Genomic DNA, 20,115 nt, shown 5'->3' with positions numbered 1-20,115 from the left:
GGTTCAATAATTCACTCTTCACAACTGGTTGTTTATTATTTCTATTATTTTATATAGTTTACTTTGAGGCAGCATAGAACTACAAAATAAATGCGATAAATACATCCCCAGATTGCCATCCAGATGTATGTACTCGAACTCCTCGTCTCTCTCTCCATCTCTTCCCACAATTAAATCCATCCCTATCCATCCTATCCTATCCCCGTCTTCGTCACTCTTCCTCCCTGCACCCCAACTCTCCTCTGATCCACTTTCCTTCCTCATTCCCTTCCGGCTTGTGGGCCCAGAACACATCCACCACCTCCTATTCAATACGGCAGCCTAGATAGACGGAATCAGCCAACCACCACTTACATCTATGCATCCTCTCCTATTTATACCATCTCACATATATGAATATGTATCCGTATATGTGAATCTGATATGAGTGGCAAAAATGATTCTCGCTCTTTTGCTTCTGAACAGATATGTTATGTCTTGTTCTGTTTTACAAGTGGATGGAGTTTTTTGATGCAGGAGACTGGTTATATTGTTTGCGTATTGACTGTAAAGGGTACTTTGGCTTTATGTACTATACGCGTAAGACAGGGTTCACGACATTCAGGGAGGTCTGTGGGTGGCTGGCTGTCACGTGACTGGTTGTAGATCAATCCCACCTCGACGGCAGCATTAACAGAATTCACACCACGTCAAAAGGGTGAAATTGTATATGTGATGAAATCTATTTTATGGGCTTAATAATAGGTGGCTTCGCTGTTTTTTTCTAGGCCTAAATAAATAGTAAGATAATAACATATTTCCATCTAAATAAATAACTCTTCTAATTTATTAATAAAATACTAGTTTAAACATAAAATAGATCTTGGAAATATAAGAAATAACCCTTCACACGCTGAAAATACAGAGAGTAAGTCAGATAAAAGTATACTTCTAGATCTAATAATAATTAACCACTCCCTTCATTCTTATTTTTTAAAAATGGTTTTGGATTTGTAAGATCAAATATAATCCTCTCAAATGTAGTTGCAAATAACCTCAACACACATCATCAAAAGGGCCAAATCATATCCATGATAAAATTCATTTCGAAATCTAACCATAAAACCCCTCCCATTCATTCATTAACCCCAGCCAAGTCAAGCAAAAATCTACGCACAGCTCCAATCAAGAGCCTATTTCTATTCCCCCATCCCAAACGCCAGCCTCATCCTTATTCCCCGTAGAAAATCGGACTCATTCCCATCACCCATCATTAATCCATCTCACCACGCTCACGCACGCACCGCCCACTGAAACCCCTGATCAACCTTCTGCACCCCCAGATGCTCAAACCCCCCCTTCTCCAAATCCTTCCCCTCAACCGGCATCGCCTCCAACACCTTCCTCACCATCCTATCCCTCCCCCCCACCAACTCCCTCTCCACAACCCCCTCATACATCGCCCTATACTCCTCCAACAACCCTGTCGACACAATACTCCCCCCACAAACCACCACCACCACCTTTTTCTCCTTCCACTCCTCATCCCCACACCCCCTCCCCAACCCCCTCCTCAAACTCCCATCAAAGCACGCCGCAACACTAACCCCGCACGCAACCTCCGCCATAATCCTCTCAAGATCAGCTAACCTCACACTCCCCATCGCCGCCTGCGCATCACTCAGCACCGCCACCTGAACCCCCTCCTGGCAGGCAACCTCATACGCGCGATCCGCCACCTTGACGCACCCCAGACTCGTAGCGATTGACGAGATCCCCGGTAGGGTGACCACCTTCCCTGCCTCGAGACTGGTGGCCAGACTAGCAGCGCCCTCGGTCTCGACAGCGAGAATACCGACTTGCTTCGTGCGGCCGGCTTGGCGGAGTCCGTCTGCGATGCCTACCAAAAGACCGCCGCCGCCGACGGAGCATACGACCCCGTCATACCCGCCGACGGATTTCATGTCCCTCTCTAGCTCTGGCACGAGACTGCTCGCGCCTTCCCAGATATCAGGATGGTCAAAGGGAGGAACATATACTTCCTCCCCGCTGTGAGAACCGCGCCCCATAACGCTCTCCCTCAGGAAGTTATCAGCCTCCTTCCAGTTTCTTCCCGCTTGGTGCACGGTGGCGCCGAGAGCGCGCAGCTTGGCGACCATGAAGGACATGGTGGCGGCGGGGACGACGATGGTGCATGGGTGGCCGAGAGTCAGGCAGGCGGTGGCGCAGGCGAGGCCGGCGTTGCCGCCGGAGGAGCAGTAGAAGTGGGGGTTGCTGGTGCGGGTGCTGGCGAGGGAGATGAGGTGGCCGATGCCGCGGGATTTGAAGGAGCCGGAGGGTTGGAGGTGGTCGAGTTTGAGGAAGATGCGGCTGCGGGGGGTGTTAGCGGGGGGTGTGGAAGGAAGGGCGGAGGGGTGTGATGGGGGAGGATGGCGGGGTGGTGGTGAGAGGGTGGAAAGGGTTGGGAGGGGGAGGATGGGTAGAGGGGGGACGCGTACCATCCTGCTACTTGGGAGAGAGCGCGAGACTCAATGCATGGTGTCTCCCTCCATAGTTTCTGGTAAGAAGGTGAAACCGGGGGCGTGATAGAACCCATTGTGAGATCGAAAGTGATATGAGAAGTAGTCGTGGCAAGGAGATGCAATCACAACTGATGTTGAAGAGTGATATCAAGTGAGAACAACAAAATGGATATGATAAATGTTGAATATATATCCTCTTCTATGTTCTGAAAGAAGGAAGTAAGGCAAGACAAGACGAGAGATGTATATAGAGTAGAGAGAGAGAGAGAGAGAGAATAACAGAGAAGAAAGAAAAAAAAAGAAGGGAGAGAAATGGTATGAGGCGGGGGGTCCCAATATATATGGTTCCCAAAAATACAACCCACCACCACCACCACCACCACAACCAGCAACCCAGCTTATCTGGATCAACCCCGTATCGATATCAGCAGGCAGTGCACCACCACCCTAGCTCCACTAAGACATGTCCCTCCTAAGAGCGGTAAAGAGATAATGGGAAATAGGCAGGATACCTCTCCAATCGACCTCTCGCGCCCCGAAAATGCCAGTGTCATCCATCCAAAGGGCGCGGTACATAGCCCTTTTCCCCCCAGTATCTCCGCGCGCGCCGCTGGGGGGGGGGTTGTCTGTTGTCTCGCACAAGACCGCGACGGGAGCGCAATCCCTAGCGGCGGACCAGAGAATCACGGAGGCGGATGCGCGCCAGCGAGGACAACATCAGCAGGAGGAGCAGCAGCAAATGGCACGGCTGCGGGCGTGGGAAAGTCTAAAACGACGTATTTGTTAGAGAGATCGGGGTTGCAAGTCCGGCCGGGTGGGCTAGTGGGTAGTTGATTGATGCTTGATTAGGGTGGAAATGTGGTGAGATGTGAGAATTTTTGGCGGGGAGGGGAGGGGAGCTTGACGTTGTAGTGGCGGGGGATGTTGACGTTGGGGGAAGGTGGATGACGGGGTGATGGGGATGGGGGGGGGGTTGGATACTTCTAGGGTAATGGATGGAAGGTCGATTATGGGTTGATTGGAGCGGATTGGGGAGTTTTGAGACTATTTTGGGGGAGAATTGGGGGAAAAGAGAGGCGGACGAGGAAGGAGGATGGGGAGATGGGATAGAAGGTTAGTAGTAGAAAGTAGTGGTAGAAGTATCAGTACTTCTAGGGTAATGAGAACAGTGGCTCTGGAGTACTTCTAGGGTAATAGCATGGTAGACGAAGAAGGTGCGAGAGGGTAGAAAGGTACTTCTAGGGTAATAGAATCTCGATGGAAACAGGCGCGGGACTGGATTTATGGCGGAGGTCTAGGTGATTGTAGGGTGATGACCTGCAGAAGTATGGTAGGGGGGTGGTAGGGCTCGGGTAGTGTCGGTTAGCGTGTTGGAGGCTTCGATGGGAGAGATGTACTGGTACTTTGAGGCATGGTGGGAGGGATGAGATGGGTCGAGACCACGACGAGAACAGGTGGTAATCAAGTCAAGTGATTACGGGAACGGCATCGCGGGGAGGTGTAAACAAACTGCAGGTAAGGAGGGTATCACGAGAACTGCTCGGAGAGGGTAAACAAGACAAAGACAAGACAAAGACACAATCTGCGCGTCGCCGTCGCCCGCCGATTCATACACTATCAGTAAGACACCCATTGTCCGACAGTGATATCAACAGTCAGTCGCATACATACAGCAGCAGACGAGTCATAAACAAACAACGGCCCGGCGGTATACAACATACGATATGAGGGATATCAACAAAAAATTACTATCTATACAGTAGTTTACACCCAGTCATCGCTCTCTCTTATCTTACAGTAGTAGAGACACAACAGACAATATACATGAAATCCCAGACCAGTCCAGCCCATCACACAGAGAGGTCAGGGATCCGAGCGCCTTAAATCGTACACACCGCCCCTCACCCGCATCGGCCATATCAGCCAGATCACACCACGCACACTCCCTCTCATCACCTTTCGCATCACTCTCCCATCAGCCATTAGCCATCAGCCATCACTCCCCTCCCTACTCCTCCACAGCCAAAGGCGGAAAAATCGTCCCATACGCCCCCTTCCCCTTCTTCTTCCCCACTCCCCCCTCTCTCTCCCCCTCCACAACCTTAACCCTCCCATACCCCAAATCCCCCCCCACAACCGCGTCCCCGAACCCCCTCCTCCCCCGCTCCACCCCAAGCGTATCCAAGATCTGTGCTGCCTTGGTAGGCATATAAGGCTGCAGCAGTATCGCCGAGACGCGCAGGGCTTCTGAGGCGTGGAAGATGATGCGGCGGACTTCTGCTTCGCTCGAGGGGGTGCCGGATTTGGCGATGAGCCAGGGGGCGGTGGTTTGGAGGTATTTGTTTGTCTGGAGGGGTGTCAGTACTGCCTGGAGACCGAGTTGAAAGGTTGGGGGAAGGAAGGGAAGGGGGGACGAACATCGTAAATCACGCGCATAATCTCATGTAAACCCGCCCTGGGATTCAACTCCTTAAAATGCCCATCCACCACCCCTCCCACCCCATGCACCGCCTCAATCGGATTCTCCCCCACCTCAAACTCCCCCTTGGCCGCAGCCTCAACAGCCTCACTAACAGACCAAACCTTCGTCCCCGTCACCCTCTGCAGCAAGTTCCCAAGGCCGCCCGAAAGGCACTTCCGATACCTCTCCACAATATTCGCATTCGCATAATCCGCATCATCCGTTATCCCCCCATCATGCGCCAGATAAAACCGCATAGCATCAACCCCAAACCGATCCATCGCAAAGAAGGGATTGACTACATTCCCCGTCGACTTCGCCATCTTACTATGTCCCAGCGTCCAATGCGCATGCGTCAACACCTGTTTCGGCAGCGGTAGATCCAGGGCGAGGAGGAACGCAGGCCAGTAAATGCAGTGGAACCGCATGATATCCTTCCCGATAACGTGGACGTCAGCGGGCCAGCCGGCGACGCCGTCGAAGAAGGAGGCGGATGGGAAGCCGGCTTTGGTGATGTAGTTCACCAGCGCGTCGAGCCAGACGTAGATTGTCTGCGTCTCGTCGTTCGGGACGCGAATGCCCCATGTGAGGCGGTTGATGGGGCGGGAGACGGAGAGGTCTTCTAGACCCTCGGTGACCCAGCGCTCGATGTCGCGCATGCGGGTTGCGGGGACGACGAAGTTGGGGTTTTGTTTGTAGAAAGCTAACAGGGGCTCTTTGAGAGCGGAGAGGCGGAAGTGGTAGTTCGTTTCGGCCGTCCACTCTACTTCCTTCCCCGTCTCCTGTGCAGCCATGAAAGTACGCCCCGTAGCGGGATCGAGGCGCTTCTCGATCGCGGAGGAGGGATAGAATGTCTCATCACTAACAGAGTACCACCCCTCATGTTTCTTCTCGTAGATATACCCCCGTTCCTGCAGTAGCTGCCAGAAATGCTGCACAGCTTCCTTGTGATCCGGATCAGTTGTGCGGATGAAGTGGTCGTAAGAGAGATCTGCGCGCGCGGCGAGCTGCTTGAATGTCTCGGACACGCGGTCGCAGAATTCCTTTGGGTCTTCGTCCGAGAGGGAGGCGGCTTGTTGGATTTTCATACCGTGCTCGTCGGTGCCGGTGCAGAGGATTGCGGGGCGCCCTTTGAGCTGTTGGAAGCGCTTGAGGATGTCGGTTAGGACCATGGTGTAGAGGTGGCCTACATGGGGAGCTGGGATGCGTTAGAAATGCTTCTTTTTTCTTTCTTCTATTACGAGGCTTTGGGAGGTGCGTACCGGCATTGACGTAGAATATCGGGGTGGTGATGTAGTACGGCTTCTCCATGGGCGTCTTCGTGCTGGAAAACCGTGCCCGCGGCCGGACAGCGACGCTGTTTATCCTGCAGGACTTGCATACCCAGTCACTCGTCCATAATACTTTTGCCCTGGGCCGGAAGGACCGCCGTAGACTGGATGTGAGGGTGTTGAGATTCATTGCGCGGGCAAATAATTCATGGACCCTGACGGTGGCCGAGGCTGGCTGGTTCTTGGGTCGCGATTTAAGGTGCGGCTCTTCTCTACTAGCTGGGGATTTTGACAGGGGTGCCACAATGGCGACCTACGTCGCTCACCTGCTTTCACGATATTCTTAGTTATAATGCCTAAAAGAATTTGATATGATAATAATACAAGAGAATGGTGTTTTATAAATTGGGTATTTGACGGATTTTTTTGGCCTCTCAGTGACTGTACTCCACAGCAAATGTTTACAGCAACCGTTCCGAAAAATCATGGCGCTCAATCACTAACAGCTTTTATTATCATATTTTGACCGTATTATACAGTTTGTAGGAGCCAGTTGCTCAAAGTGTAGTCAAATAAAGAAAATTCTATCAAATTAATTACTGGTGTAAATTCCCAACCACGCATCTTCAGGCTTCAGGCTCTAGCTGGCGCAATACCATCACATATGAGCTGTAATATCTTCGAACTTGGTGAGGCACCAATATTCACTCTAACGGAGTGTGGGTGCTCGGTTCCTATTGTCAGTATAATCGCTTACCGGTTCCTATTGTCAGTTTGTATTGTCTATTGAGGATTTGGCGCTTAGCCCCGCTTGCCGCCAGTATCACCAATTAAGCGCGGGTTGCTTCAATTGTTAGCCCCTATTGGCGGCACACCCACAATTCGGCTACTGGATTCAATGTGAAGCGCAATGGGGCCTGAATATCAGGATAGACCGCATTGTGAGTGTTGCCCTGATATATCCCTCTCCAAGTCCGGCCCCCCCTTTTTCTCCTTTCTTCCAACTTCTCACAAATCGAAACTGACGAAAAGCTTCAAAAGCTCCAAAAGCACCAACCAGCAACCAACCAACCAACAAACGATTTCGGCACCCGCCACCAATACCACCAACCACAACCACAACCACCGCCAACGACAATGGCACCTCCTCGCCACCTCAAGCTTACCCTCCCGAGAGCTCCGCCGTCTTCCTACACGGCTTCAACCTCGGCTTCCTCCTCCTCCTCTTCCTCCGCCCTGGACTGTGACGTCCCAGTTCCGTCGATCGAGCACGTCGACGCTGTCGATCGCATCGACCGCACGGAGAACTGGGTCGTCCAGTCCAGCGGCAGTCGCGCCGGCTCTCCAACCCCTCCTCCTCGACTTTCGGGCTCTCCAGCCTTCACCGAGACCTCGGTTCCGGTACGAGAATCTTCCGCCTCTCGTAGCCTCAGCCTCTCGGACGTCCCTCGGCCGTCGCCAAGCGCCTCTCCGATCCGCGCCGCCTCCAATCCCGATGGAGAGCGCGGGATCAAGCGCGAGGCACCCGGGGGTGGCATCTGGAGCGCCAGCCCTCGACCACTGGCTCGGCGGTCTTCGGTGTCTGGACCCGCCAAACCTGCGCCATCGCAGTCACCTTCCATCTCTGGATCCGGCGCCTTGTACCCTGCTTCCTTGGGTAGCAAGCGCTCCAGAGATGTGGAGGATGACGGTGCGGGTGAGCGGTCGTCGCAGCGCCGCCGTCGCAGCACCAGTCCCGGATTCGGCCCACGACCCTCGCCGGCTTCTCTCCCCGGTGACACCGGCAAACCTGCGCCGTCGCAGCCACCTTCCGTCTCAGGATCTCGCGTCTTGGGCTCGACTTCGTCGGGCTGCAAGCGCTCCAGAGATGTGGAGGACGACGGTGCGGGTGACCGGTCGCCACAGCGCCGTTGGACCGGCAGCATCTTGGCCGCGGACCCGGCCTCCGCCTCTGGATCTCGCGTCCTGCGCCCAACTTCCTCGGGTGGCAGGCGCTCCAGAATCGTGGAGGTCGCCCGTCCATCCTTTCTGGAAGTTGTATTGGCAACTCCAGAGCGGCCAAGTTTCCTGGACGTTGTATTGGCAACTCCAGTGACTGCTGTCGCGAAGCCTGTCGTCGCGCCTTCGGGTTCGGCCGTTGACGCTGCTGGCACCACCGATCGTGCCGGTCTCGTCGACTTTGTTGCCGCTCCGGCACAGCCAGTTGCTCTGGTTGTCGTCGCTCCGGTCAACATCGTCGACATCGAGCCGGCCGTCGGCCCAGCGGCTGCCGTCGCCGTTCCCGTGCCCGCCGTCGCCAATCCGGGTCCTCTTCCCGACCGCGCTGAGGTCCGCCTACGGGCCCGAATCGATGCGCTCTTCGCATCGAGTCGTGGCCGCCCGCGCGCACAGAGATCCGCGATGGTAAGTTCACCCCTCAACCCCCCTCCCGCAACCTCAAAAACCTTCTTCTAACACTCGCACAGTACCGATCGCTGGAATCGCTGGTCTCGCGGGAAGAGCGCATCCTGGATCTCCAGGCTTGGGAGCACGCTTGAGGACTCCGCGCCGTCGGGTATTGGTTCGGTGTCTCTTCTTCGGTGGCCGCGGTTGGAACTCGCTTCTGGCATGGCCGTCAGATGTCGTTTCTCCGCTTCGGTCTCCAAGTTGGGCCCGGGCTTTGGCTCGTTGCTTGCGCCCTCGCGGCTCCCAGTCTGCGGATGCCAGCTTTCGGCACCGGCTTCTTCGGTCTTCTCTTTCTTTCTTTTTCTTTCGCCAGCACTGCTGATGTGCCTCGCTGCCATCACTTTGCTCGGCTCTTTCCCTCGGCGTGCGTCGACGCAGTTTTCGATCTCTCGGCGCATGTCTGAGTGGAGTTTACTTTGCGGTGTCCATGAAGGACCCGCAACTTGTTTCTGTTTTTCGCGGAGTTTTACCTTCGCGGTGTCCATGAAGGACCCGCGACTTCTTTCTGTTTTTCTAGGAGTCTTACCTTTGCGGTGTCCATGAAGGACCCGTGGCTTGTTTCTGTTTTTCTGTGCGTATACCCGGTTTGTGGAGATTTGCTTCTGTTTTTCTACGCGTATACCCGGTTTGTGGGTGGTGTCCTGGCCGAGAGAGCCTGTGTCACTTCGTTTCTGCATGTTGTTCTTCCATGTTATTCTTGATGTTCTTCTGCACGTTCGTTTGCACTTTCTTCTGCTTACCTCACCTGCTTGCTCGTTGATACTGCCGAAATGAAAGCTGACTTCTTGCTGACATTACCTCGCTGCTGGTTCGTGCATTCGTGACAATATCGCCCAGGATGATATACTGATCCATATGTGATATATGACGGCCGCACGTATGTTCGCCGGCCTTGGCTGCTGAAAGGTGGCACAGGATCTGCATGTCACATTCTCACCTCGCACCGCATTGCCATTTCATCGCTGCATCCCCATCTTTCTACACCCATATGCAGTATATTGCAGTATATTTCACACTCCTGACCAGTCGGTGGTCGTCAAAAGGAGGAGGCACAGGGATGGTCTAGAATCACATGATAAGTATCTTCGACGTTGGTCTGCGGGCCTAACCGTATATAGGAGCTAACGATGCACCAGCCGTCGACGTTGACCAATGAGGAAACTGCGTTCTCGTCCTTCGTAATGCGTTCCTGCTCCATGGGATTTTGGTGTGGTTGATGTTTGTTGGGTGTGTGGACGCCGGAGAGGCACCAGGTGCACTCCATGAATCAATGACTGTGCCTTCTGGCCACATAGCTTGAGTTACTACTACCTCCAAATAGCTACTGTACCATTACTTCCCCTCTTCTTCTTCTTCTTCTTCTTCATCACCCTCATTCCCCCACCAACAAACTCTACAATTATTGCTACCATAAGCATTTTATATTCTATGGGGTTCTTTCTGATTTGATATCTTTGCCCGCGTCATCACTCTCTCACAGGCCGAGAATATTCTATTGGGGACTATTTGCGGCCGAGCACATACCGACAAGGCTGAACCTTTGGCCCCCCTGTACGCAAAACCCACACAAGAGAACAGGACGACGACCATCGTGAGGTTCTTCTTCACATTCACGAATTGAACCATATCTACGAGTCTATTACTTTTATCTCACACACAGCCTCGCACGCAGCACACCGCTGTGCATTATTGTCGTCCGTCTCCAGAAGCGGCGGATGTGAAGCACCACCTTCCCACCCGATTCATCGGAGCCCTCAACAAATAATCACCAGGGCCGAACACTCTCATAAAGTCGCGAGCAGATAGAAATACAGTTATCATGTCTTACGAATCTCCTCCCATTGTCCGCCCGGTCCCCCGGCGTCCATTCGACATCAACCTCACAACCGCGACGCCGCCATCGGAGTCCGAAGCTTCAACACCATCGGTACGCCCGAGTTCCCCGAACCATCTCGATGCAAAGTCAGGCAACGGCTATGCCAATGGCGGCTCCGACACTCCGAGCTTACTCCCCACACGCTCGGTCCTGAATCTGACGTCGTCGACGCTCTTTGGGATATACTCGCCGTCGTTCACGGAGAAGATGGCGGACAATGAGCTCGGCACTCCGTTTGGCACCGGCGCCATGACACCACTGTCTCCGGCAGGCTCCAGTCTACCTTCCAGACCAAGGGCCCGTTCGCCGCATGTGGTGCCTGTCACACCACTGCACCTCCGAATCGTTGGCCTCACGTTGCGATCAACCCTACTCTTTCTTCTCGGCACCGCATACGGGTTGCTGGTTACACACCTCCACAACGAACAGCGCCTCGCGCCTTTTGGCGCCCAAGGCTTGATACAACCAAGCTACGACAAGAAATACCTACTATTCTGGGGTGTGGCGGGCGTGGCGATGGGAAGCGCGCTGCCTTGGTTCGATGGCATGTGGGAGGAATACTTCGGTGAAGAAGTAACAAGCAGCGCCATTGGCGGGAAAGTAGCGGATGGGGCCAACGAGGAGGAAGGAGTTGCAGCACAATGGACTCCGGTTGTTAGAAGTATTGGGGCATTTTTCGGCATTGCTTTTGCTATTGTAGGTCCCCCCTCCCCCTGACAGATTTTGTTCGGTGCTAACAATACGCAGCGCAAGCTTGCCTGGACATCTACCCTGCAGGCCTCTCTTACTCTTGCTCTTGTGAATCCATTCCTGTGGTATCTATTGGATCGTTCGAAGCCAGGCTTCGTTCTCTCCGTCACCGTCGGGCTGATTGGCACTACTGGACTACTCATGTTTGATTCCAGCATGGTTCAGAGCCCGCTTGCTGCTCATTCGTCATATAACAGCACCGCGGGCTCTGCTCACGCCGGATTCTATGCTCAGGGTGACAACAATGAGTTGTTCGAAAGCGCAGTTTGGGTCATGAGTGTTCTGTTTTGCTCCGTCTTGTGCTTTGGGCACATTGGCAGGCGGCTGGCGCTCTTGAGGCGGAAGTCCAGAGCCGCGGCTCTTCAAAACAACTGAAGTTTTCTTCAGAATAACTAAGGTTTAGGTTGGCGATATACCCTGGATGAGTTGGCATAAGCACGGCACGGCATAGCGTGTAAGGATAATACATTGAAGTTCCCTGTAGGGGTCTACGAATAGAGGAAATTCTACTCCAAAAAATACGCAGGAAGTACAAGAAGCTCTGCAATATGTAATTCCATAATAATTAATTTACATTGTTTATATATAAGTTCTGTCAGGAGAGATAGGGGCGGGGTGCCATGACTTTGAATAATGTTGTTGCCTTGTAATGTAGGCACCAAGGTTTAAATGTGCTAGTGTCCGCACTAAGCCTAGTGGCGGTTGGCCAATTTGATCTCGCGGGCATGAATTTCGAAGCGCATGTCAATTCCGACCTCATACCCAAAATTCACCCACACGTTGCACCTCCGTTCTCTCCCTCACGACCCTTCACCTCATTGCTTCACATAATACAAATACTGCGATCCTTTCTACACTCATTTCAAGGTTTCTCCGGCGTAGATCGCCTACCCAACGCGACACTTGCTCTCCTGACGTCGCGTTACGTGACTCTGGCCTTTCCTGTCGCGTACATATCTATCGCCCACGCCGCCCCCAGTTTCCACCGATGACCTGACTCCGATCTCTTACATCATAAGAGCGATGGTTGGCGGGAGCCAGGGTTGAACCGATCAGCGAGCACCATGTCGCGCGCCTCGACGGCGGGCTTCTCGGACTTCTTCCCGTCAGCCCCCCGGGCCGCGAAGAACAGGGCCAAGGAGCGCGAGCGCGCAAAGTCGAAACCCCTCGATTCCCCGCTGCTGGAGCCCGTGAATGCAGACCGGGATGCGCATATCCCCTCCAGGTCACGCGACGAGTCGGGGCGGGGCAGTATCTCTGGCGCGGCTGGCGAGGAGGGAGCCCGTGATACGAATATACTCGCGCCGACAGATGAGGGCGAGCTACAACAGGGAGATTTGCTGAACTGTGTCCGATCTACGAGCTCACACACAAGTACCGCGTCTTCTGTTTTCAGTACTACGGCACAGAATACTGGCGCCGCGGCGGCCTCAAATCTAATCAGTCTCACGCCATTGACGAATGACGACTCATCGCCCATCGGACAAGTAGCGAGCCCGAGAGGTCACAAAGCGGGCCTCAAAACTCCATCATCTTTGGAGCACGTAGAATCTTCCTCGTCGAAGCACGTGCTTCAAGACACACCACCACCAACACAAGATATGGCGGAGCCGCAACGAGCACAAGTGCGAGATCGAGATAAGCCCAAGGGCCAGAAATGCGTGTTCGATCCGCAACTTGACAAGTCTGGCATAAAACCAAAACCGAAGGTCAAATATAAGGATATTTCTTGGGTATGTATAAACCACGTGGGGAGCGTCATCTTACGAGTGCATTGAAGTGCTAACGGGTTATTAGGAAGATGACGCTCCCCCGGAGGATCCGCGCCTTTTGGGCGGTGACCGCAAAATCGACATAGACTACACGATGCACGCGAAAGCACGACTCAGACATGAGCCCATGCTTCTGAGACCTTACCACTATGACCCAAAGATATCGGTGGGGCCAGGGCCTCCTACGCAAGTGATGGTTACTGGATTCGATCCGCTCATGCCTCTACAACTGGTTCTGAACGTATTTGCGAGTTATGGCCAGATCCAGGAGAGCAGTAACAAAATGCACCCGGAAACCGGGACACCTCTCGGAATTGCAACTTTCCGCTACGCAGATTCCGATAAGTCAGGCAGGAAAATGAGCGCTATTAATGCGGCGAAACAAGCTGTGCGGAAGGGAAATGGCGAGAAGGTTGGGGGGGGGAACGTCAAAGTGGAATTCGACCGAGATGGTGTCAGGAGCAAGCGCTTGGTTACAAAGGTTGTGGCGGATCAGAAGAAGAAGGCCCTTAAACCCGTGGCATCGAAGCCCCAAGCGGAAGTCAAAGGTGGTGATGGAGAGAAAACCTTTGGTCCTCCACCGACAGCTCCAAAAGGTCCAGCGTCGTCTTTTGCGGCCAGACCGCCTCCGCGTGGGCCCGGCCATGCACCAGCATTCGTCCCTCGCCCGCCAAGGGATTCTGAGCTCATTGAACTTACTCCCATCAAACCCCAAATCAAGACCCAGCCATACATCTTTGTTGGGCACGACTCCGTCCCTGTACTGGGTTCCAGCGTTAAGCATATGAAGAACAAGCTGAACACTTTCGAACTCGAAAACTTGCGCCTGGACAAGACTGGATATTTCATCTTGTTCCCGGATTCCGTCAAGGGCCGGTTAGATGCACAAAGGTGTCTCAGACAGGCCAATGGAACGTCCTTGTTCACATATACGATGGTTATGGAGATTTTCATCTTCGGCACCGATGGGAAGAATGAAGACCACAAGCCTCATGCAGAGTGGGGGACAGGGCAAATTGCACCTGCAGACCCCGAGCCTACGAGATCATCATACAGGCGTCATCCCAGCCCAAGCCGTAGAGTGGAGAGCCATAGGGAACGCGATGACGCTGCGCAAAGGAAGAGAGATGACGAAATCGACCTCGAGGAGGAGAAGAGGCAGCGGGCAAAGAACTTCGACCCAGCAAAGGAAGCCACAGATGTGGTTGTTCGAGAACTGACAGAAAAGTTGATCAAAGACTTGAAAATCAGAGTCGCTGCCCCCGCGCTATACTCCTACCTGGATCCCGATAACCACGTTGCCAAGAGACGACGTTTGAACATCGCAGATCCAGCAGACTCCAAGCCACCGCCTGCTTTCTTAGATGACGATGACGAGGATACTACACCTGTGGGCACTCCCAATTCAAGGGCAGAGATCGTCGATAAGCGCCTGCTCAAGGCAGGTAAGCTCGATATCACTGCTCTCCCTAGGATTCGAAAGGCACAGGGCCGCGTATCCAAGAAGGCGGTTCTGCTGGCAGAAGCCAGAGCTAAGGAGAAGAAACGTGGTAAATTACGCAAGAGGGAGACGGTTATCCAGCCTGGTCGACACCCACACCGTCTGCATGATTTCCACACCGACCGTGATGATTGGGATGAAGATAACGAAGACCGAACTTCTGCCCGCGATACAGAGGAGCCTGAATCGAGACCGCGAAGCAGGGTCAGCTCGGATGATGAGGATGAACAGTCGGAAGACGATTCGTTCTTGCCCAGGTCCAAGCTGCGCGAGTCGCATGAGGCGCTGGTGGACTTCGATGATTCGATGACCGAAGCAAGCGTAGCTGCCTCGGATTCCGCGCCAACAAAGAAGAGGAAACTGGTCCTGAAGGCCGATAAGGTCACTAAACGCCAGAAGAAGTCAGGCGATGCGATCTTCGAGGTATCTGCTCACAAGATCAGCAGTGAAGATCCATCTGCGGATGATATTGCCATGACTGATGGTGATGAGACGCCACTGCTTGATGAAAACAGCGAAACCCCTCTTCCCGATGCCGCAGCAGCTCTTCTCAAGAAGAAGGGTCTCAAGCCTATCAAGAAGAGGAAGACCAAGAAACAGCTCTTTGAGGAACGTGAGGCTCTGAAGAAGCAACAGGAGGAGCTGGAGGAGCTGGTAGAAGAGGAAGATGAAGAAGAGGCCGTTGATTCCGATGCCGACGCCGATTCGGACATCGATGTCATCTACGAAGTTGATCCTGTTGTGGACATCGACCTTGAATGGGGTACGCCCACAGAGGTTCCTTTGTCAACGGTTAACGATGACCCCAAGTTAGTCCTAGATTTGGCTGGTCTCAAGCATCTTGCCCTCGACGACGAAGATGAAGAAGCTCTTCGCTCGGCACTAGGCGATGGACCAAAGGCGGAGATTGGGAGCGCTCCAACATGGGCTTGGCAACAAATGGAAACACGAGCTGCCAAGGCTGGTGGTTATAGGGGGGCAATCACAAGCCCACTTTCCATCAACGGTTACTACGTTCCTAACGAAACCGGAGCCGCGAGAACTGAGGGAACGACGAAGATTCTCAACTCGGAAAAGTCAAAGTATCTCCCACATCGCATCAAGGTCCAGAGAGATCGTGAGGAACGCCAAGCACGAGCCAAGAGGGATGGAAAGGAGGATCCCTCAGAAGATGCCGAAGCTACTCAAGCTTCTGCCGACAAGCTTGTCTCGAAGGACTCCTCTCGCGCCAACCGTGTTAACAACCGCCGCTTTGTTGCAGATCTTAACGACCAGAAGAAGACACTGGGCAGCGAAGCTGACGCCCTGCGCTTCAACCAGCTCAAGAAACGCAAGAAGCCCGTCAAGTTTGCTCGTTCGGCTATCCACAACTGGGGCCTGTATGCTATGGAGAATATCGCGATGAATGATATGATCATCGAGTACGTAGGAGAGAAGCTGCGCCAGTCGGTCGCGGATCTGCGTGAGCGTATATACCTCAAGAGCGGCATCGGGAGCAGTTACCTCTTCCGAATCGATGAGAACACAGTCGTGGATGCGACGAAGCGCGGTGGGATTGCCCGATTCATCAATCACAGCTGCATGCCGAACTGCACGGCGAAGATCATCAAGGTTGAGGGAACACGTCGCATTGTCATCTATGCCCTCCGCGATATTAAGCTGAGTAAGTCGAACCCCTTTACCACAGAATAGAGAAATATATACTAACATCCCAACCAGATGAGGAGCTCACCTACGATTACAAGTTCGAGCGCGAGATCGGCAGCGACGATCGTATCCCGTGCCTGTGCGGCACAGTCGCCTGCAAGGGCTTCCTCAACTAAAGCACCTTTGTTCCCTTGTTTGGATCTATCATGCATGCATTGCTCGGCGCCGGCGGGAAAATCCAGGGAGATGGGGCGCATGGCGTTTAGTCTTCACTTTTGTTTCTGTCCGTGGTGTGGTTGTTGGGGGTGGGATGATTGGTAATTTTGACTACTACTACTACTAACTAGCCTTCACCCAAGGGTGAGGTAATTTTGTGGTCATTTTTTTTGTGTGTGGTTATAGGACTATGGGAAGGGAAGGGGTGTAAGTGCATGATGGTGATGGGGACGTATATATGTGTATTGTACTATTAAGACTGCATTGCACTGCAGCATTGGGGGACTACTACGGAGATCTTTCAACAGGGTTTGGGCGTCCAGCGACCTCAACATAGGACATGAGGCGGAGTCAGGGCCTTCAGGTAGAAAGGAAGGCATTGTAGAACATGATCTTTGTTCTCGTCCCTTGTGATTGCTCGTTTCTGATATGTTTGATGTGATTTTTGATCTATACGCTTTCTTCTCCTGGTATTCGGCATACAACCAACCCCATTCTCTATCATCCTCCCAAGTTATGCATGCATTCACGAAAGTCCACCCCAACGCCCAACGCCGCCCTTTTTCTCTTTCTATCTACCCCTCCCTGTCTTCGCATCGCCCCTTAAACCAAGTGATCCGGCAGCAGGAAGTTCGCAACACCTTCCCTAACGACGTACTCGTGTCCACAGTTCGCGCATACCAGCTTTCCAGCGCTAATCTGCGTCTCCATCAACAGGACATGCAAGTCCTTCAGCAGCTGCTCATCGGTAGCGAGGTCCTCCGGCGCCGGGGCGGTGGGTGGAAGGGCGGGGAGTCCAAGCTGGGGCTTGTTAGCTTCCATCCTGAATCTAGCCAAAAGTCGCAAAGTCGAGAAGATCATGAAATGGTTATAGGGGAAGTCGGAATAGACAAACCTCAGCAGAGATAGTAGAAAGCGCCTCCCAATCCAGTCTCGGCAGCAAGTTCGCCAGCAGCTTCGCGTTCGTAGGCAGGTCCTCGGAGACAAGCTCGGCGTCCTTGGGGTGTAGTGGGAAGGAGGCGGAGGAGGACTTGCAGGCCTTGACGGCGCAGGTGAGGAAGTTGAGGGTTAGGACCTTCATTGTTGCGGGCGCGCGGTGGTGGGGGGAGGGTTGGGTTGGCTGGGATATGGGAAGCTTTTTTTTGACGGATGGGAATGTGGGGTTGGGCGATAAGATATGGGTGCGGCACGTGATGGTGGGGGTTTTGGGTGGTGGTGTTTGGTGGTGGTTTAAGATCTTTAATATTCTAAGTTCCTGCGGTTTTTTTATATGTTTTTCTTAAAGGCTTGTTTATTTTAATCTCGTAAGATTATATCAATCGAAGGTAAGGGGGAATGGCTAGATTTGCGGTGTGTTCAGTGGTATATGGATTTGGCAGTCGGTCAAAAGAAGGCGCTCTCTTGAAACTCTGGATGGCTTATAGATATAGCTTCTATCGGGAAATATACTTTATTAGGAGGCCTGTGGCAGTGTATTCTTGCAATTTGGCGATTTTCATTTTCTTCTTCATTTGAAATATGTTTGAAATATATTTGCTGGGGCCTTATTTGGTTTTATTAATTAAACCCAAAGTAAAAAAATATCAGTGACGGTATTAGTTATTAATCCTAGGACTTTTAAATAAATTATATTGCAATATGAATAGATCCCTTTATTATTACCCAAATAAACACGATAATTACTCTGTGCACTTATGAAAGGCTCATTGTTTGTTTCAATAACTAGAGACGCCTTTGATCATCAATGATGTAGACCCTCCCTGTCAACTCTACCCGGCACTAAGAAACCTTAAATTTTCCGAGCATTTTCCCTCCAGAAACTTTTCCGATAAGCTCCAAAAAGTCAACAACACAACCCAAAACCACAACAAAACCAACAAACATAATGGCAAAACGCAAGCGGAACCAAAACCTCACCGCTGCGGCGGCACCGGTAGAGGAGCCAATAGTGGCACCTAAGAAGACCAAAACCGTCAATGCCCCAAAGCAAAGCAAACCTTCGAAAGCAGGTGCCAAATCATCTGCATCTGGAAGCAACGTCACAATCCAGATCATCACCGGCTCCTACGACCGCATCCTCCACGGAATCACCGCGACCCTCCCCGCCACCGAGGCCGCCACCTTCTCCGACACCTTCCTCTTCACAGCGCACACCTCCGCCATCCGCGCCCTCGCCCTCTCCCCCCCTTCAGCCCCAACCCCAAACCAGCCACAAAAAATCCTCCTCGCAACCGGCTCCACCGACTCCCGCATAAACCTCTACCACATCTCCGCCCACCCGCCACGCAAACACACCGTCCCCGCCCTCCCTGGCCTCAGCTCCCGCGCCGTTGTCGAGAACCCAGCTAACCGCGAGCTGGGCTCCCTGATGCACCACGCCGCTGCTGTTACAGGGCTGCACTTCCCAACTCGTGGAAAGTTACTTAGTAGCGCTGAGGACTGCACGATGGCTGTTACACGCACTAGGGATTGGAGTCTTCTCTCGTCTATTAAGGCTCCGGTGCCGAAGGCGCAGGGAAGGCCGAGTGGAGACACAGCACCGGTGGGAGGAGCGCCGTCGGGAGTGAATGCATTTGCTGTGCACCCCAGCCTGAAGCTTATGCTAAGCGTGGGACGTGGAGAACGCTGCATGAGGCTGTGGAACTTGGTGACAGGAAAGAAGGCTGGAGTGTTGAATTTCTCGCGTGGCATGCTTGGGGAGGTTCACGAGGGAAGGTTTGGGAGCGGAGAGGGACGCCGCGTGGCGTGGGGAAATACGACCGGAGGGGAGGAATTCGCAGTTGCGTTTGAGTGGGGTGTGTTGGTGTTTGGAATGGATTGTAAGGTTCGGTGCAAGGTCCTACCTGATAGGCGCACGAAGATCCATGAGGTGCGCTATGTGAAGCGTGACGAGGAGGGAGAAGAGATGGTGCTGGCGATTAGCACTGAGGATGGCCGAATCGTGTTTTTCTCGACCGATCCAACGGACCTAGTTGCACCAGCAGCCAAGGAGGGAGATGACGCTTTACCTGCGGCGAAGATTCTTGCGCAGCTTGGCGGGAAGGATGCCGGCGTGACGAACAGGATTAAGGACTTTGCGGTCCTGCCGCTTGAGGAATCTGGCTCAGTCATTATCGTGACTGGGTCTTCGGATGGAGCTGTTAAGTTGTGGAGGCTGAAGATGGCGGATGTGCTTGGTGGCGCTGGTGGGCTAGTGGGCGAGATGGTGGGAGACTACGAGACACAAAATCGGATTACGTGCCTTGTTGCGTTTGTGATGCTGGACCTCCCAGAGGGAGCGAGCGACGACGTGCTGGAGGAGGATGAGGATGAAGAGGAGGAGGAGGAGAGCAGCGACGAAGAGTAGTGTAGAGGATACCCGACCTATGTAGGCGGAGAGATAGCTCTTTATATAATCTGTGGTTATGGCTTCTGTTTTGCCCATACGACACGCATATAAGGCGAATAATAACTGATTCGAACTATCACATATCTCCTACAACTAACAGCTATATTGAAGAGTATTAGAACCTGCCTGAATCCACACACATAATGAGTAATGAGCTTCGCGATGGGTATAAAAGTAGGCGCGAGGGCACTGACTCCAACCTTCCTCACTACCGCACATTTAAGAAAACCAAGAATACTTTGTGGATTTGCTTTCTTGGTTTGCTTCAGTAGGGATATATTTTGAGA

At 53.0% G+C, this 20,115-nt stretch overlaps 7 protein-coding genes across 7 annotated transcripts; 4 read left to right on the top strand and 3 right to left on the bottom strand.

Moving 5' to 3' along the window:
- Nucleotides 1-957: 957 nt before the first annotated feature.
- VE01_03226 (uncharacterized protein) lies at nucleotides 958-2,836 on the bottom strand. Its single transcript, XM_018272722.2, has 2 exons — nucleotides 2,478-2,836; nucleotides 958-2,349 (listed from the first exon to the last, which is right to left on the bottom strand). Exons 1-2 carry the CDS (start codon nucleotides 2,573-2,575, stop codon nucleotides 1,272-1,274), a joined length of 1,176 nt encoding a protein of 391 aa, XP_018132037.1. The 5' UTR covers nucleotides 2,576-2,836; the 3' UTR covers nucleotides 958-1,271.
- A 1,415-nt stretch (nucleotides 2,837-4,251) lies between these two features.
- Nucleotides 4,252-6,441, bottom strand: MSM1 (methionyl-tRNA synthetase). The gene is made up of 3 exons (XM_018272721.2): nucleotides 6,225-6,441; nucleotides 4,920-6,160; nucleotides 4,252-4,848 (listed from the first exon to the last, which is right to left on the bottom strand). The coding sequence occupies exons 1-3, from the start codon at nucleotides 6,421-6,423 to the stop codon at nucleotides 4,510-4,512; spliced, it is 1,779 nt and encodes a 592-aa protein (XP_018132036.1). The 5' UTR covers nucleotides 6,424-6,441; the 3' UTR covers nucleotides 4,252-4,509.
- A 929-nt stretch (nucleotides 6,442-7,370) lies between these two features.
- VE01_03224 (uncharacterized protein) lies at nucleotides 7,371-8,770 on the top strand (the record flags this gene model as incomplete). Its single annotated transcript, XM_018272720.1, has 2 exons — nucleotides 7,371-8,636; nucleotides 8,699-8,770. 2 exons carry the CDS (start codon nucleotides 7,371-7,373, stop codon nucleotides 8,768-8,770), a joined length of 1,338 nt encoding a protein of 445 aa, XP_018132035.1.
- A 1,285-nt stretch (nucleotides 8,771-10,055) lies between these two features.
- On the top strand, nucleotides 10,056-11,890 carry VE01_03223 (uncharacterized protein). Its single transcript, XM_018272719.2, has 2 exons — nucleotides 10,056-11,250; nucleotides 11,302-11,890. The coding sequence occupies exons 1-2, from the start codon at nucleotides 10,498-10,500 to the stop codon at nucleotides 11,677-11,679; spliced, it is 1,131 nt and encodes a 376-aa protein (XP_018132174.1). The 5' UTR covers nucleotides 10,056-10,497; the 3' UTR covers nucleotides 11,680-11,890.
- A 161-nt stretch (nucleotides 11,891-12,051) lies between these two features.
- SET1 (histone methyltransferase) lies at nucleotides 12,052-16,844 on the top strand. The gene is made up of 3 exons (XM_018272718.2): nucleotides 12,052-13,037; nucleotides 13,102-16,240; nucleotides 16,297-16,844. The coding sequence occupies exons 1-3, from the start codon at nucleotides 12,369-12,371 to the stop codon at nucleotides 16,398-16,400; spliced, it is 3,912 nt and encodes a 1,303-aa protein (XP_018132173.1). The 5' UTR covers nucleotides 12,052-12,368; the 3' UTR covers nucleotides 16,401-16,844.
- On the bottom strand, nucleotides 16,815-17,546 carry RMT1_1 (type I protein arginine N-methyltransferase Rmt1). The gene is made up of 2 exons (XM_018272717.2): nucleotides 17,336-17,546; nucleotides 16,815-17,241 (listed from the first exon to the last, which is right to left on the bottom strand). Exons 1-2 carry the CDS (start codon nucleotides 17,519-17,521, stop codon nucleotides 17,044-17,046), a joined length of 384 nt encoding a protein of 127 aa, XP_018132172.1. The 5' UTR covers nucleotides 17,522-17,546; the 3' UTR covers nucleotides 16,815-17,043.
- A 741-nt stretch (nucleotides 17,547-18,287) lies between these two features.
- Nucleotides 18,288-19,964, top strand: VE01_03220 (uncharacterized protein). The gene has a single exon (XM_018272716.2). It carries the CDS (start codon nucleotides 18,326-18,328, stop codon nucleotides 19,784-19,786), a length of 1,461 nt encoding a protein of 486 aa, XP_018132171.1. The 5' UTR covers nucleotides 18,288-18,325; the 3' UTR covers nucleotides 19,787-19,964.
- Nucleotides 19,965-20,115: the final 151 nt, after the last annotated feature.

The sequence above is a fragment of the Pseudogymnoascus verrucosus genome (assembly GCF_001662655.1).
Source record: "Pseudogymnoascus verrucosus strain UAMH 10579 unplaced genomic scaffold scaffold_12, whole genome shotgun sequence".
NCBI lineage: Eukaryota > Fungi > Ascomycota > Leotiomycetes > Thelebolales > Thelebolaceae > Pseudogymnoascus > Pseudogymnoascus verrucosus.
The sequence above is the reverse complement of the archived record's forward strand: the minus strand, read 5'-3'. Positions and strand labels throughout refer to the sequence as shown.